Source organism: Panthera tigris, chromosome C2, assembly GCF_018350195.1.
Source record: "Panthera tigris isolate Pti1 chromosome C2, P.tigris_Pti1_mat1.1, whole genome shotgun sequence".
NCBI classification, from domain to species: Eukaryota; Metazoa; Chordata; class Mammalia; order Carnivora; family Felidae; genus Panthera; species Panthera tigris.
Window position 1 is genome coordinate 82759390 of NC_056668.1, and position 18333 is coordinate 82777722.

General features: G+C 34.8%; 1 protein-coding gene across 6 annotated transcripts in view; it reads right to left on the minus strand.

The window, feature by feature from the left end:
* Window positions 1–426: 426 nt before the first annotated feature.
* The window catches only part of KLHL24 (kelch like family member 24), a 40884-nt gene continuing 22977 nt past the window's right edge, over window positions 427–18333 (minus strand). For all 6 annotated transcript variants that reach the window (XM_042998739.1, XM_042998738.1, XM_042998737.1 and 3 more), the window contains 5 exons: window positions 15148–15332; window positions 13833–13951; window positions 9501–9689; window positions 7965–8153; window positions 427–3266 (listed from right to left, as the gene is read on the minus strand). In XM_042998739.1, coding sequence (XP_042854673.1) covers window positions 3066–3266; window positions 7965–8153; window positions 9501–9689; window positions 13833–13951; window positions 15148–15332 — 883 coding nt within the window. In that variant the 3' untranslated portion in view covers window positions 427–3065. The remainder of the gene's footprint in view (window positions 3267–7964; window positions 8154–9500; window positions 9690–13832; window positions 13952–15147; window positions 15333–18333) is intronic.

An 18333-nucleotide genomic window follows, 5' to 3' on the forward strand; every position in this document is an offset into this window, starting at 1 on the left:
AAGGTTACTGAAAATTCAATAAGCTACTATTTCATACCTGTGCAGTAGTCAGTGGGAAGATTAAAGTAGAAAAAGAAGGTCTTCTGTTGTAAAAATTAGACCACTTTATAGCTCACTCATACATAGGAAAACACATGTTCATGAACAAAAAACAACTATACTTTCCTGTTGATCCACAAACATACACTTGAATTCCTTTTCCCACTGAGGTATCACAGCTGGGTTTAGCAAACTCGTCTCTACCTCCAATTTGTTTTCTGATCTTGTGAAACTTTATGTATTATACAGATTCTGACTGTATGCGATTTATTACACTAACACTCATCATGTACTTTCAAACTCTTTTAAGTAATATCTACACCCAATGTGGGGCTTGAACTCACAACCCCAAGATCAAGAGTTGCATGCTCTACTGACTGAGCCAGCCAGGTGCTCCTCATCATGTACTTTCAAATGTAAAAAAGAATGATAGAAATGCCCAAATAAAAAAAAATCTTCTGGAATTGAATTTAATAAGGTCAACCAATTTTTACTTTATGTGCTTCCTTCTGATCATCACAAACTGATCAATTTCTTGGTGTTTGTATATATGTGTGTACATAACCGTACTATCTATATACACATGTATATACATACATACTAACCCAAAGCTTATGTGAACATCTCCTATCAAAAGAAAGCCTGTCAACTATGTGATGACACTATGAATATAATCTGTCACAATTTGGTTTATGAATCCCTTTTGATATTTTGATATACTAATTATACCCTAAAATTCTTTTTTATCAATGCTAACACCATTATTTATCAATAATCACTAAAGAAAGATAAATAGTTAAAGGATATTGAAATATCAGTTGGGTAATTTCAAAAATTGTTAATTTCATAGGATCCAAACTAAGTTCTTGGTGGCCTACTTAGTTTTAAATCATGTAGAAAAATTAAATGATATTGGTATGAAGTCTATGTTTAGACAAAATTGTTTTCTAGAATTTCATTTCAAATTTAGTACAATAAACACATGGATATTAAAAATAAATGTAAGATGAAATACAAGTAAATAGTTAACACTTTTACAATAGACAAAAGTACTATGGATACAAGTTATCTTGAGAAGATTTTTTTGTGTGTGTGAAGTGTCTGTATTATGGGCACAACCTTACAAATACACATGAAAATAACAAGTATCATTTGTATAATCCTTAGCATTTACAAAACACTTTTCTCATACATTATCTCATCTACTGCAAAGAATTTCTGAACTAAATAATTTCCATTATCTACAAAAGGTATATTGCAGAAGTAGATGTTTATTCTAAAATTCAAACAAGTGTCCCAATTATATGTACAATTGTCTTTCAACTAAAATGATAGAAAATTGTTTTCTGAATTGCTCTGATAATTATCTCAAAAAGGTACATATCATTTCAAATTATAATTTGAAAAATTAAAATTTCCTAAACATTTGTAAGATCTTTAGAGCTTTTCTCAGAATTCAGATTCCAGCTAAGCATTGAAGTTGATGCCGTATGATTTATTAGAAATCTCTGTATCATTCTAAGATGAGAAAACAAAAGTGGTTTATCAATGTTAGGTTTTTGATTACTAACTTGGTTTTCATAGAAATCTGGTGACACTATAGTCACATATTTGCATCATCTCTCCTGTGACAGGAGTATATAATTATGATGTGAGACGACAATAGTGCCTGGGAAGTTGAAATCCAGCAGGCTACCTGAAACATCCCTGGAACGTCCCTCAAATGTTGTAAATTATATCTGTTTACCCAGGAATAACACTAATCACTTTGCTACAGTTCCTGCCATTCCATTTGCCTTAGAAAAAAATTTTACATTCCTTTCTGAAAACTAGTAAGCTTATAAACTGGAGTTGAAAAATCTAGACAAAGGTAACTTGTTTGTTGTATAGAAGCTTGAGAATGTTGACCAGTATTTTCCACAATGGGTACCAAATGAAAGATTTATCTTAAACTGCAAATAATGCTGCTAGTTTTTTGGATAGCTAATTTTAAAAGAAAAATGGACCCACTGATAGGTGGTCCCTGCTTTATCCTTCAAAGGCAACTTAACAGTGGAGACTCCAAGATTTTTACCTGTTCACAGGAAAGGAGGATAACCAGGGAAGAGGACCTCACCCAAAGCACCATACTAATGAAGTCAAACCCTACTGGGCTAGGGAGAAAATTTGTCCCCATTTTCTACAAAATAATCTTGCAATGTGGATTTCAACTCTTTTGCCGGGTTCAAGAAAAGGTGCTTCCTTAGAGGATTTGGAGATGATACATAAATACTTTGAGAGCCACAGTGGTCATTTTCCCCTTCAATGGTCTTATATAATTTTTTTCTTAGGAATAAACCTATAATTTTAATCCCCATTTTAGGGGCATTTGCATTTCTATCTCCTACCCAATGTTCTTCCAAAAATATGTTTAATACAAGACAACAATTCTAAGAAGTAAATCATGATAATTCAGTACTTTATGATACTCAAATTGTTACTACATTTTTATCAATTACTGAAAAAACTTTCAATAAAATTAATCAGGTTGGATATATCTTTAGTGAAAAAGATTTTTGAAACTGATTTCCCCTCTTAGAATGCATTCTAAGCATTCTAAACATTATGTGATCCAACCTAAACAAAGCCTAAGTCATGCAGTTTTCTATACATAATATGACAAAGAATATATAGGCTTGCAGATAAACATACATAAATGAAGAAACCATTCACAAATTCCTAAAAGTTATTCAGGCAGACATTATTTCTGACTCCACATAAGTTTCTTACAAATACTTACAAAGGTACACTCTCAAAACCCAAGCAATAACCACTATTACTTTCAAAAACAACAAAATTTTTTTCCCAATTACAGGAAAGGCTTTATTACAGTTTGAAAGGTTATTTTGGGGGGAAAGGCACCACAATTATTATCTTTACTTTTTTTGCGTACATGGCACAAAGGAGATATGTCAAGTTCCCACTCTGGAGTTTTTCAAACCTCTCATCTTGGATTGGTGTGGCTTCTTGGGTGAGGTATCCCGGCTTTAGAGCTTAAAGCATTTTTCATTGTATCTATGAATAGTCACACAGCCATGATAGGACACTGGCCTGGGCATTGCAGCTACCCCTGTGATGATACTTGTTGCAGGATCATAACAGAGAATAGTGTCTGTGGCTTCTCCATTTTCCCGTCTTCCACCCAGGATATATATTTTACCATTACACACAGACATACCACAGTTTTCCTGTTCAACCAAATACAAAAAAAAAAAAAAAAAAAAAAATTAATTCTTGAAGGTAAAGGATTTAGTAGCAAACTGAAAAATAAGACCTGCTTTAACAGACCAAAAAAAAAGGACACATCAAATAAGCTCCCTTTTGCCCAACTCCTGCTCTATGTATGAGTGCCAGATAATTTTGCATGAATGAAATGTTAAGATATGTTATTGGTTGGGGCCAAGATGTGGGAGGTGGAGTGGGGGCTAAGTGGACAGAGAGAAGGGTTTTAACTTAACAGTAGTTGAACAAAAATAGTTTTGAAGAACATGGCTTGCTTCTCCTATTACAGGAAGCTCTCTTATTGTAGAAAGTGGCTATTACATGACCAAGGAGTAGGAACATTACTCCTCATATAGGATTACCCCCAAGTTGAATGAATGAATGAGAGAAAGAGTTATAAACAAATTAACAAAGCACTGTTATTAGGACTTTGGCTGGCACATAGAAATTTCCTAAATAATATTTTAACCTTGCACATAATGGGATTCTTAGCTAAATTTTACTCTTTTCTGTCAATAACATAATTACTCTAAAAAACAAATATCATTGACCTAAAAAAAATTCCACAATTTTTCAAAGGATGTTCTTGACAAGAGTTAAAAAGCAAAATATGTTTAAAATAGCAACTTGTAGCTTTTAGGAATCATGCAGAGTCAAGAGGCACGGAAATAGTAAGGAACAGAAAGAGAAAAAGGTTGCATTAGGTCCCTTAGGTCTGCAAAACAAAGAGCTCATTTTTTTTTTTTTTTAGCTTTTTTGCTACTTAATATTCTAAGCATTTAAAAAACTAGTCTGACTCAAATAACTGTCTAACATGAAATTACAGCTGATTTTTCCTTTTTCACTGATTAGCGTCAAAAGGGTAGGCAAACAGATGGTTCAAAAATTACCTATTAATAATGTTTACAAATATACACTTAGAAGTACTGGTAGTAAGAATGGACTGAGGAGAAAAAATAATACCAGAAATATCATTATTTTTTGCTTCAAGAGATTTGATATAGAACACTTGATTTGGACTTCAATGATTTGTCTTTGTCATAATAGATTTAATACACTTCTTATCTAAATGTTTCTTCTTTGAAATTTCCGAAGTCAGATTATTCATTAATTAGAAAAAATGTGCCATGTTTGTCCCGTTGTTTTTTCATAGTTTTATCTCAATCATGTAGTTAAAAACATATTCATTGTATGTCCTGCATTATACTAGATGTTGGCAATTATCTTCCTAAGTTGTTATCATTTTATATGATATAGCTAAGTTCTGAATGAACAGTTCTTGGTGAAAATGCATTATACTTTAAAATATTCACTTAATAAGCCAATAAATATTAGCTTTGATTAAAACATTTACAAATTAGGGCATCTACTTGGCTCAGTTGGTAGAGCATGTGACTCTTGATCTCAGGATCATGAATTCAAGTCCCACATTGGGGGTAGAGTTTACTTAAAAAAAAAAAAAATTAGGGGCACGTGAGTGGCTCAGTCGGTTAAGTGTCTGACTTTGGCTCAGGTCACGATCTCGTGGTTGTAGGTTCGAGCCCCATGTCAGGCTCTGTGCTGACAGCTCGCAGCCTGGAGCCTGTTTTGGATTCTGTGTCTCCCTCTCACTCTCTGCCCACCCCCCCCCCCAATAAATAAACATAAAAAAAATTTTTAAAAAATTTTAGAAATAAGTGTAAACACTTGTCACACAGGTGAATATGACCATAATATGGGTTCTTATATGGTAAGGCACACTCTTACTTCTGCAGAACTGGAGATTGTCCTTTCCAGTAGAGGCCACTGAGCTAGAGAAATGTGATTCATTTTACTTAAATGTGATACAAGAATGATAGAAGATTATATTACCTCTGTACCATGAAGCTTAAGATACTATTATGTCCCTTTCATCAGTTGAGGCAATGTTATTTTGAATACATTACTAATTAGAGACTATACCTCAATGTCAACAACTTAAGAAAAATGGTGTTATACTCAATCCCTATTCATTATATTTATAGTCTATATCTGTTAGGGATATTACATTTAAGACTCTTAAAATTAGGTCCTTTGTTACTTCACTGTCTCATTTTTTACTTATTCAGTAAATATTTACTGAGCACCAATTAATACAAGATACATTGGGAAAGAGAAAAAACAGTATTCTTAAGAAGATGGAATTCCGGTACAGAAATAAACATTGATACTCATAACAGAATATATGACTGCCATAATAGAGGTATAAGTGCAGTGACAGATCAGATCAGATTAATTCTGAACAGGGAAACTTCAGTTTGTTGTAACATGAAGTGGTCCTTGAAAGAAGAGTAGTGTTACAAGTAGAGAAGGTGGAGGGGCGCCTGGGTGGCTCAGTTGGTTGAGCGTCCGACTTCAGCTTGGGTCATGATCTCACAGTCTGTGAGTTCGAGCCCCGCGTCGGGCTCTGTGCTGACAGCTCAGAGCCTGGGGCCTGTTTCAGATTCTGTGTCTCCCTGTCTCTCTGACCCTCCCCCGTTCATGCTCTGTCTCTCTCTGTCTCAAAAATAAATAAACGTTAAAAAATTAAAAAACAAACAAACAAAAAAAAAACAAGTAGAGAAGGTAGAAAAGGCATTAGAGCCTAAGAGGATAGCATGAACCAAGGCAAGAACATGTATGGTCTATATTGCAAATGCAAGTTAACAGATACTTAATGTAATTGGGATAAAGTTGCAGAAAGTGAAGCTAAAAAGGCAAGCAGGGCTCAGACAACAGAAGGTCTAGAATGAAGTGGGAAAACTTTTGGATTTTATTCAGTATGTTTCCAATCAGAGGAGGAATATAATAGGATTCGTTGGGAAATAATGGGTGGCAAAATGGGTTAGAGAAGACATTAAACGCTAATTAGAATATTACTGTTTTTGTTGAGGGAAGAACTAATAAGAACTTGAACAAAAGCAGGAACCACAGGAATGGAAAAGAATAGGAAAAACTCTGGGGACACAGAACCGATATGTTGGATTGATTCAATTTAGGAGAAAGTGGAGGAAAATCTAAGAGATAAGTCTCGGTGTGAAACAGTAGAAAAATATATATTAGTCTCTGCCTCCAGTTCCTGTCACAGAGCTCCTAAATCCCTTGGAATTTCCTGAGTGATAGGAATGTCTTTTGTTTTAATGAGGTGACTATTGGCTGGTTCCTGGATGGGGACTGGTCACCAAAAAGATCATGCCATAATTAGAATCTTGAAACTTTCATCCCGACTCCCTGTTCTCTGGAGAGGGGACAGGGGCTAGAAATTAAATTAATAATTATATAATGAAGCCTCCACAAAAATTCCCAAAGTATAAGATTCGAACAGTTTCTGGATTGGGGAAGGGTGCACCTCAACCCCAGAACAGAAGCTCCTGTGTGCTTTGGACCCTTCTGGACCTTACCCTATGTGCTTCTTCATCTGGCTGTTCATCTGTATCATTTATAATATCCTTTAATATACAAAAAACCAAATAAACACAAGTGTTTCCCTGAGTTCTGCGAGCTGTTCTTACAAATTACCGAACCCAAGGAGGGGTTATGGGAATGTTAATTTATAGCCAGTGTGTCAAAAGTACTGGGGACAAGCTGGAGCTAGTGGTTGGCGTCTGAGGCAGTGGCAGTCTTGGGGACTGAGCTCTTAACTTGCAGAATCTGACTCTAATTCCAGGTAGATAGTGTTAGAACTGAATTGAATTGTAAGACACTCAGCTGGAGATGGAGAATTGGTTGGTGTGGCACATATCTGGTGCCAGATGTGCTGTGAGTGTGAGTAAGGAAGAAACAATTCTTTTATTCACTAGGTTGCCTGGAAACAGAAAAAGTAGGGTTGGGGAAGATGATGAATTCTGGTTTAAGTTTGAAGTCATAGAACATCATAAAAAATATCAAATAGGCAGTTGGAAATTTGAGTCTGGAGCACAAGAGAGAGGTTTTAATGATGATAAAGACTTGAAGTGTATCAGTACTGGGCAATAAATGTGGTCACTCAGGAACAGAGTAGAAACTGGGAAGAGGGAGGGGGAAAGAGGCTCAAGGAAAACTTATATTTAAGGGTTGGATAGAAAAAGTAAGAGTATATGAATGAAACTGAGATTATTAGTAATGACCTCTGGCAGTATAACACCTTAGAGTGGTATAGGTAGAGCTAGACTTCCAGCATCAGAACCATCAAGCATTTTGGTGGTAGAAAGAAGGAGGTTGGAGCCATGAATCAAAGGCCGAGAGAAGGCTTTTGGGGAGGCAGAGGGTAGAGGTGGAGTAGGAGTACAGATAGGAGGAAGGAGACCTGAGCACAGCCATTTCTTTTATGATAAAAGCCACAGAAGGAAAGAAACCAGTTTGGGAACATTTGTTTTCTTCAAAATACCTAAGAAATAGGGATAAGGACTAGAGTAGATTCTGAAAAAGGTCAAGGGAAAAAAGTCACCAGCTCAAGTACAACAGCTGCTTCACCATGGGATGGTAAAAATTAAGCTATTTCAATAAAACAATTCTCTGGAAGGAGTTCAAAACGTCATACCATATGCTTAATGTGGAGTTTTAAAAGTTATGAAATAATTCAAGCACACATAAAATATATTAACAGTGAAATTACAGTATATTTATAATGGCCATGTACTTGGTCCCTCGTTGGTTGATTTTTCTTTTGGACTGTTTTACGTTATTACCTGTCGGCTGAATGTATTCTGTACATGCATCCAGTAATCTTCAACTGGATCATAACAGTATATTGCCTTGGTCAGCCCACCAGCAACATATATCAGGTTGTTTAAGGATACGGCTGTTATACACCGCTTGGCAATTGGGATAGCTGCACGAAGTAGCCAAGAATTGGTTTCTGGATCATAAGATTGAACCTAGTAATGTATAGAAATATTTAATTAAAACTTCTAAACAACAATGCAAATTTACTTAATAAAAAAGTCTACCGATACATAGAAACATGATTAAAAATCAAATCCTATTAATTAATTTACATTAATTAATTCACATTAGTTCACAGAATTAAGAAAGGTTAGCTTGATAGGGAAATGTCTGAATTACAAAATTCTCAGATGCAAATTTATTACTATCAAGCAGAACAGAGTAACACACACAGAGATTATTTCCAGGATGACTGGCTAGGCTATCATGGTAAGTTTCTTTACTTATTTCCGTTAAAATTAACAGTTGGGGTGTCTGGGTGGCTCAGTTGCTTAAGCATCCAACTCTTGGTTTTGGCTCACAGTCTGTGAGATCTAGCCCCACGTTGGGGTCTGCACTGACAGTGTGGAGCCTGCTTGGGATTCTCTCTCTCTCTCTCTCTCTCTCTCTCTCTCTCTCTCTGCTTCTAACTGGCTCTTTTTCTCTCTCAAAATAAATAAATAAACATTAAAAAAAAAAAAGAAAATTAACAGTATAGATTAAAAAAAATTGTGTCCTATAGGATAACTATGCCTCCATTTAAATACAATTTCTTTATACTTTTAGGAAGTCATTTCTTCAAAAGAACACAAGTAAATTTCAATTCAGTGTACTTTGAATTACCACAAATTCTGTATTACTGAATTCTACATATGTAACATTTGACCACATTATATTACAATTCAATTAAAAAAAAGAATTGATTGACAAAATTCAGTAAACAATTGCTAAAGGGATTAGGTATTAGACATTTGTTTCCAGAATAAAAACAGTATTTTCTGAGGTGTGAGGATGGCACATGTTCTTTTATCCCAGGAATCCAATGGACTGCAGCAACTTTGAGCTGTCCTCCATTTACGTTACAGAGGTTTCCTTTCCTCCTTTTTGTTCTAAAAAATACTTTTAAAGTACGCAGAAGATGACCCAGTTGGAAGCAGCATAGCTACTGTATCTTACCTACTCTGCTAATTTACTTCCCAACCGTGTTTTGTGTGAATAATTTTTTGATTCTGTAGACTACTGCAGTTAAGAGGTTTAAAACAATTTATTTAGTCTAAGATCCAAACTCTGAAATTAGTCTTATTTCAAAAAAATTAGATAAAGCTTTTTACGGAAAATTGTTAGATATATTAGGATTTCACTTCAGTAACGTGAAACTCAATGTTTTCCTCCAAAAGGATAAAGTACCAATTTTTAAAAGGTTCCTCACAATAAGGGACCTAGCTCTCTATTTGACAAGCCTTATGTAGTTTTCTTCTTATATACATCATTGGCAATTTCTATAAGACAACATGGCTTACCTTATCAGAACAAGTATTATCATCAGGTCCTCCACCAATCACAAACAATTTGCCTACACAACTAGTCACGGCAGGAGAACTCACTGCTTCCTTAAGGGGAGCAACTTCAGTCCATCGATTTGAAAAGGAATCATAACATTCCACGCTGCTAAGTCTGTTTTGCCCATCATAGCCTCCAACAACATATACCTAATATGCAAAATACATGGAAAAACCTTAATTGTCAAAAATCTGCATTTTTAAGTAGATGACTAAGAAATTAAGGGATCTGTCTTTAAAAAGCCCTTGATAACTGTAATTGCAATATATTTAGCTCAGTTTCTGAAACTTTATTGGCACCCTCTTACCACCACCAATGATACTTTTCAGATGTTTTTTCATAATAGCCCCCTCCAATGAAGTTTTAATACCACAGATATATTGTATATCCATTTATGTACTGTATATATATCTGTGCTTTATATGAAAGAGTATAATTCTTTTCACCCCTAAGAACTGATCTTCACCCCCTTAAGGGTGATACTGCTCATGTTGAGAATTACATGATTGCTTAAATACTCACACTCATGGATAATGAAAATATTTGATTCTTATGAAATAATAAACCTATAAAACTAAAATATTAGGCAAGGATTACTAGACTGTGAGATTACTGAAGGCAGGGTCTATCTTGTTCTTCATTTTAGTACCTACTGTGCCTAGCAAAGTACCTGAGACATAATGAACTCTATACTATACATTTCAATAGGTTTCACAAATATGAGGAAGGTAGGCAGAGTGATATCTTTGCGACAGGTGAACTAATCAACAAGCTATTTATTAAATGATCTATATGCAGAATAACCCATTAAGAATCATGAGATACACAAGAAACTTTTAACCTAAAGATGTTCTCCAGTTTAACATCCACAATTCCTTTAATGAACAGTCATTATCAACTCTTCCCTCCATATCTAAATAACTAGTAAGTCCCACTAAGTCTTCTTTCACAGCATCTCACATCTGTCTTTTCCTTTTGTTACCAATTGCCACTATCCTAAGTCAGGGTCCATATCATTTTATACTTCTCAATTAATCTCCTGGTCTACACTCTTGTGCTCCCTCAACCACAGATTAATCTTCCTAAAATACCTCATCAATTCCTTTTAGTAGTTCAACAATAGATGCCTAAGGGTCAAGGCCAAACTTTATACACTGACATTCCAGTCTGCCCACAATTTATCTTTCTGTGCTCCTCCAAATTTCCAGAGCAGCCAATGCTATTTCGTATTTCAATCTTGCACTTCTCACATTATGTTAAAATGATCTCTTGGTGGGTCTGTTCTCCCAACACCATGATGTCCAGAGAAGTTAAGTAATTTACTCAAGGTCACCCAGCTGGAAAGGGTATGGCAACTGTGGCAAAATGTAGCAATTAAAGGCGTGGCTTTGAAGTCAAGAGAGGCAGGGTTCATATCTAGCATTGCCATGAAATGTAAACCTTGGGCAGTTTACCTACCCTCTGAGACTCAGTTTTAATTTCCTCAATTTAAAAATGTAGACAGTAATAATACCTATCACATATATAATTTTGAGCATTAAACTTTAATATCATTCCCCTACATGCATAAATTAATAATATATGTTGTGAGCATCAAGATGAAAGGCCTCTAGATTAAGAAAATCTGAGTTTTGTTTTGCCCCTGCTTTATCACTTTCTGTGTAGCCTTGGGCAAGTGACTTGATCACTCTGAATTAGGTTTCTTTATAAACTGAAAAAGTGACATGAAATATTCTCTAAGATTCCTTCCTATTTAGATTCTATATTCTAAATCATCCTTACTATCCTACCTTAATAGTGACAATTTATAAATTTAAATAATTTTATAGGCTTGAATTCAGTTTATACTGTAAGTTTTTTGGACAACAGTTTCTATGAGTTGAATATATGCTATGTAAGAAAGACTCCTTTCATTTCTTGACTTACTGCTTCTAAGATTTAGGTAACTTCAAGTATACTAACATTGGTCAAATAAATTATTGCTTTCCAATCCATACATGATATTTGAGACATCAATCATTTTCATTTGCCTTTGTGCTTCCAGGCTAAATAAGTACAATTTTTTTTAGTTAGATCTCTTCTCTTTCCACCCCCTTGAATATTTTGGCTGCCCCTTTTCAGTAATATTTTATCATTCTTGACGCATGACTACCAAAACCAATACAGTAAGTACTGGAGTGCCTGGGTGGCTCTGATGATCTGAGCATGAGTTCGAGTCCCGCATCAGGCTGCTGCTATCAGCACAGAGCCTGCTTCAGATCCTCTGTCTCCCTCTCTCTCTGCCCCTCTCCCATGTTCTCTCTCTCAAAAATAAATAAACATTAAAAAAATAATATAGTAGGTACTAACAAACTAGTGATTTTGGAAAATATTTAAATAGAATTAATATTTTATTTCCATTACATCTATTTCAAGATCTTCAATGTTTCATTGACTGTCAATAGCAGCAGCACAACAGATCAATATCCTTAGGAATAAACAGTAGCTTTCAAAATGTGCTTTGAGAAACTCTAGTATTGTACAGTATATAAATTTCAAGAATCCTCCATGGGGAAATAGGGGGAGGGCACGAGGGCTGATGAGAGGCTGAATGGGAAGGGTTCCTGCACCATCTCAGTTTCAATTAGAGCAGTTCTGTTTTCTCATTGGTGGCTCTAAAATGTCTCCATAGGAGGACCTAAGAGGCAGCAATCTTTTTAGAAGGGGGCTTCAGGGAACCAGTCAAAACATGAGTAACGGGGCGCCTGGGTAGCTTGGTCAGTTAAGCATCTGACTCTTAGTTTTAGCTCAGGTCACAGTCTCATAGTTATGGGATCGAGCCCTGTGTTGGGTGCTGCACTGGGTGCTTGGGATTCTCTCTCTCTCTCCCTCTGCCCCTCTCCTCGGCCCATGCTCTCTCTTTCTATAAAAAAACAAAACAAAACAAAAAACAAAAAGAACCCCACAAAACCCAAAAAACCCGTGTAAGCAAATATGCTGCTTTTGCTCAGATTGCTCGTTAATTTGAGGTAGCTTTGGAGGAGCTGACAGAGATGGAGGTAGTGAAAAGCTAAAGAGCCCTTGGTATACTGCTGTATTTTTATCTGTTCTGTGTAATGGTTTTTATGTTAGATTTAACTTTAAAAAGAGGGTGTAGGCTCAGTCGGTTCAGTGTCCTAACTTTCGCTCCGGTCACGATCTCACAGTTTGTGAATTCAAGCCCCACATTGGGCTCGCTGCTGTCAGTGTGGAGCCCACTTTGGATCCTTTGTCCCCCTCTCTGTACTTCCCCGACTTGCACTCTCAAAAATAAATAAAAGCCTCTGTGCTGACAGCTCAGAGCCAGGAGCCTGTTTCAGATTCTGTGTCTCCATCTCTCTCTGACCCTCCCCTGTTCATGCTCTGTCTCTGTCTCAAAAATAAATAAACGTTAAAAAAATTAAAAAATAAAAAATAAAAATAAATAAATAAATAAATAACGTTAAAAAAAAAAGAGGATGTAGCTGGTTTAAAAAAGTTTGGAAACCACTAGTCTATAAGTGTTTCTCAAGTTCCTAAGGACAAAGAAGATAAATTATATACTTTTACTTTTTTTAATGCTTATTTATTTTTGAGAGAGACAGAGAGAGGGAGAGACAGAGTGTGAATGGGGGAAGGGCAGAGAGTGAGGGAGACACAGACTCCGAAGCAGGTTCCAGGCTGTCAGCACAGAGCCCAACACAGGGCTTGAATTCTCAAACTGCTTCAAGATCATGACCTAAGCTGAAGTCAGATGCTTAACCGACTGAGCCACCCAGGCGCCCCCAAATTATATATTTTTAAATATGTATTAGCTACAGTCAATAATCAGTTTTCTTTAAAATATGTTGCTGAATTTATCTTAACACTTACTTTAAACTTTTGTCCCTAACTTGTGTAAAGAAAAAAGATAAAATAACATCACTCTAGATAAATGTATCTCCTCCTGACTGCCAGTCAGCAAAGGAAAATGATTGCTTGGATTAGACATTGGCCTGTTTTTGTACTTGATGTAACTCCTTTATTTTCCAATGCTTCTTAGGCATTCAGACTCCAATGGAACATAAAAAGAGAAATGTGCTTCACTGCCACAAATTCCAAATTGGGAAAACAAAATATCCATTCAAAAGTACAGTGTCAAATTGTTTGTATCTGCAGTTTATCTACTGAGGTTAGAAATGGAAGGAAATACAATTTGAATCCAAAATACCCAGAGAGTGAGTAAAATGAAAGATTCAGCTGTGGTATTTATTTTGGAAATGTACCAGCAATAGTAATAAAAAGTGGTTTCTTACTTTACCAAGGAGGACAGCCATTTTGTGACGCCATCTGCCTTTATTTAGAGAAGCAACTCTGATCCAAATATTTAACTGTGAGTTATAAATCCACACATCACGACCATTGATTCTTCCACCTTTAAATGCAAAACAATGTACACACAATAATATATATATCACTAAGGGACTATGCTCAAGGCATAGATAATTAAAACATAGGATTTATTCAGTCTAAGAATTTGTGAATTCAGATCAATAAATGAAAGACCCTCTTAAAGTTTAATGGAAATAGTTCCACAGAGCAGATTTAAACTTGGCTGATTATCTTGAAAAATAATAATTATAGGCCCCAAATAATAAAATGCAGAATATGAATTTTACAAATGTATGAGACTATTAATTTGAATCAGACATCAGAAGCACCCAAACAGATTTAAAAAAAGTTTTTTTAAATCATCCATTTTTTCAAATGTATACTATCGTACAAAATAAAGTATGTATTGTTACATTGTTCAACAGGTAGTAATATAGTAATCTGCAAAGCTGGTAAAATTATTAACCATGAACAGACTTAGGACCATTGATACAGTAGTTATACTTTGTATACGTCTGTCATTTTACTGTCTCTGATTTTAGATGTAACATCACATAAACGAAGTTAAGAATTTTGGGGCACCAGGGTGGCTCAGTTGGTTGAGCTTTTGACTTCAGCACGTGATCACGAGATCAGGTCACGATCTCACAGTTTGTGAGTTTGAGCCCAGTATCTGGCCCTGCTATGACAGCTCCGAGCCTGGAGCCTGCTTTGGATTCTGTGCATCCCTCTCTTTCTGCCCCTCCCCCGCTTGCACTCTGTCTCTCAAAAACAGACGTTAAAAAGAAATTAAAAAAAAAAAAAGAAGTTAAGAATTTTAAGGAAAATCATGTTTCATAAACTTTGGGAGAATTTCAGAAAAGCTGGGTGGATTGGAGATGCTTAATTATATGGGTTATTTTTCACTTTGCATACTTTACTGTGTTCCCTAAAACAAAGTTAACAGGTAAAAGTTAAGAAAAATTATACTATATTCTATATGCATTTGATAACATTTAAAATATGATGATTACAAGCATTTTTCTAGTGGATCTCTTATAAATCACTCTAGATCATCTTGAGCTCGTTTTTAAGCGCAAAAAGTCACTCTTGGTTTTATTTGTTGTATAAACTGATCTGCCTAAAGTGGGCATATTCACTTTCACTGTTTGTTTTTTTTTTTTTTTTTGAGACAGTACTATTCTTTAAAACAGCCAAGCTATGTTCAAATTAAAAGTTGCTACAGTAATAATTCTTTACCTGAAACAAGAATGTCATTCCTTAGAGCACAGACCGCATACTCTGATTTGGTAAATTCTGGAAGCTTAGCCAAAGACTTCCATTCTCCTGTCACAGGATCATAACACTCAGTGTATGGAAGATTAAATCCTCCAACCCGTTCACAGCCTCCAACGACAACAATCACCTCAGAATAGCCAGTTGACCTAAAATAATTATTATAGGAATGTTTAAATAATAAAATACATGCAAGATCATTGGAAACTCTAAAGACATACCATTATCACTAAGAAAGCAGAACACGATTATAAAGTAAACAGTTTATTCTCTGAGCATGTGCCAAATAATACAGGCTGCCAATGACTTACTTTGAGAACATTTATAAGGGATCATATTATTATTAGTGACATATTATTATTAGTGACATCATTTTCCACAGAAAATTTCTATGGGTACTTTTTTCTATGAGTTTTGCCTCAAAAATTGTAAAGCAGTCTAAAGATCCTACCTAACTCAACTGGAATCCTGGTATTAATAAGGATGATTTTCAAATGTAGTTTTGTAGCAATTCAGATGTGTATAATCACACCAAGGTAAGATAATGTAGACAAATGGTGCTTTTTCATCAGACTGCTAGTTCTAAAAAAACGAATTCATAGTATAAGTACCCTTTAAAGGAGTATGTGTACTTATTCAGAAGTTATTTTTTATAATAATCTTTTAAAGTTAAGTAATTAAAGTAATCCAAAGCAAAACACTGAGCAGTCACTAAAAGAGTTTATAACAAAGAATGTTAATGGAAAAAAGCAAGACAAAAATTATACAGAAGGTCTCATCAATACTATGTAAAAAATGTATCTGGAAAGAATATACCAAAGTGCTAACGATAGTTATCTCTGGATAGTGTGGCTTCCTTCTATCAACACAAATTTTCAAGATGATAATGAGCACGGAGAATTTTTAGAGTGGAAAAAAAAAAATATTTAGAGCACTAAGAGAATCCTAAGGTTTATGTTAGTCACAGGATTCTTTTGTTTTGTAGTTTAAATTTAAGTTAGATACAGGAAAAACTAAAAACTTATCTAAGTTTTTTGTTGTTGTTGTTGTTCATAAGGATCAATAGATAGTTTGGAATTTGAAAGTTATTTGGCTTTTATATTTTTTCACAAATATAACTGAAATGAAAAATGCACCTACGTTTTATGGTTGTTATAATTTTAAGTCTCAGGAAGCAAAATGCTAACAATCCCTCTTCTATTAACTTAAATATGGAGGGAAGATAGACCCACATCAGAACACTGATTTGTAGTTTTAGTCATTACACTAAAGTTACACAATTACACTAGAAAAAAACAAAATTAAGCAATACTGGTATGTTCCTCTAACAGAAATACTCTATTCTAGCTACATTTACTCATAGCTTTTCCAGCTAATAATCATTCTCCTGTTCCATGTCAGCCATATTTTTCCATTATAAAATCAGAAAAATATATTGTAGAAAAGAATCTTGTTCATAGATGGAATAAAAATTACTTTTAGGAACCCAGCAAATCATATAACCCTAATCTAGTACATAGTAAAATATTATTGGAAAGATGGAAATATTATCAATACTATTTTCCAAATAATTCCAAAATGAGACTATTAAAGTATTCCAAAATGAGTAATTCCAACACAAAACTATTAAAAGTAAAGAGAATAACACCAGATACGTAGTATAACTATTAACTTCTTTCTTTCCATAAAAGTATCATTTCCCAAAATTACACTTAAAATACCTCTAAAACAAATCCATGTGATATTCCTCAAAGCCTTATTTATTTTTTTTTATTTTTATTTATTTATTTTTTTAATTTTTTTTTTTTAACGTTTATTTATTTTTGAGACAGAGAGAGACAGAACATGAACAGGGGAGGGGCAGAGAGAGAGGGAGACACAGAATCTGAAGCAGGCTCCAGGCTCTGAGCCATCAGCCCAGAGCCCGACGTGCGGCTCGAACTCACATACCGCAAGATCGTGACCTGAGCCAAAGTCGGCCGCTTAACCGACTGAGCCACCCAGGCGCCCCAAAGCCTTATTTATTGATTGATCAAAACAAAAGTTGCTAAATACTGTCATTGGGGTCCAACCACTCCCAATTATTTTAATGTAAAATCAATACAACTATTATTATATTATAGAATTGTGCTTTACACTTTTCCTATAACATTTTATTTGTTTTATAGTTTCTCTTTGCTTAACGTTGCTTGCCTTTTTCAAGACTTCTTCGCCTAATAAACATATATTGTATGTTTTTGTACCTTGGGACAAGAGAAAATAGCACAAAAAGCTAATGGCCAAAACAATTAGTCCCACTAAAAAAAAAAAAAAAAAAAAAACAACAAAACACACAAAAAAACAATTAGTCCCACTAAATAAAGGATCATTTCGGGTGTACTGGAATGTGTTTTTATTTGAAAGGATCAATAAACTAGTAATTTTGCCTGTATGGAAGGTCTTATTTGCAACCAAATGGCTTTTAACTTAGAGACAGGTCTAGTGTTCTCATTATAGAGACTGTTAACCCAATAAAAGTTATTTTTATTTCTTGAGCTTGGAAAACTTTTATCTATGGTGGGGAGATGATAGCCTTAATGGAAATAAGTTACTCCAGCTGATGATGGCAACTAGAACAAAAAGGCATTCAAGATGATACTGTAGGATGAATCTATATTCCGAGATTCAAAAATATCTGAAAACTGCTCCACCAAACAAAATAATTAACTAAAATAGAGATATGAGACTACATGGTTCTTTAGTCCATAAGGTATGACACTTACTAAACTCAATGTATTAATATATCTAAAAAAACCCCTACATATCAAAAGAGGGGTTTGGTCAGTTATAGAAGCAACAAGTAAATGAATGAAAAAGTATAATAATCACAGAGGCAAACATTTCCTGTGCTCATTCAAGTTATTTCTAAGGGCAAAAGAATCTTAGGTTAGCTAACTTGAACATCACTGGTTCTTTGGTAAGAATATTTTTGTGGTTGTGGAGACTTGCTCAAGCTATACTAGCTGAGAGGATTCTGATTCTAAAGATCTACTAACTCCCTTTGTTTGGATTCCATGCTTGCCCAAACAGCCTTTGAAAACCTTCCCACTTAGTGACCTGTCCATAGTAAGAGAATACTCTAAACAGACTGACTTAAAGATCTATATGTGC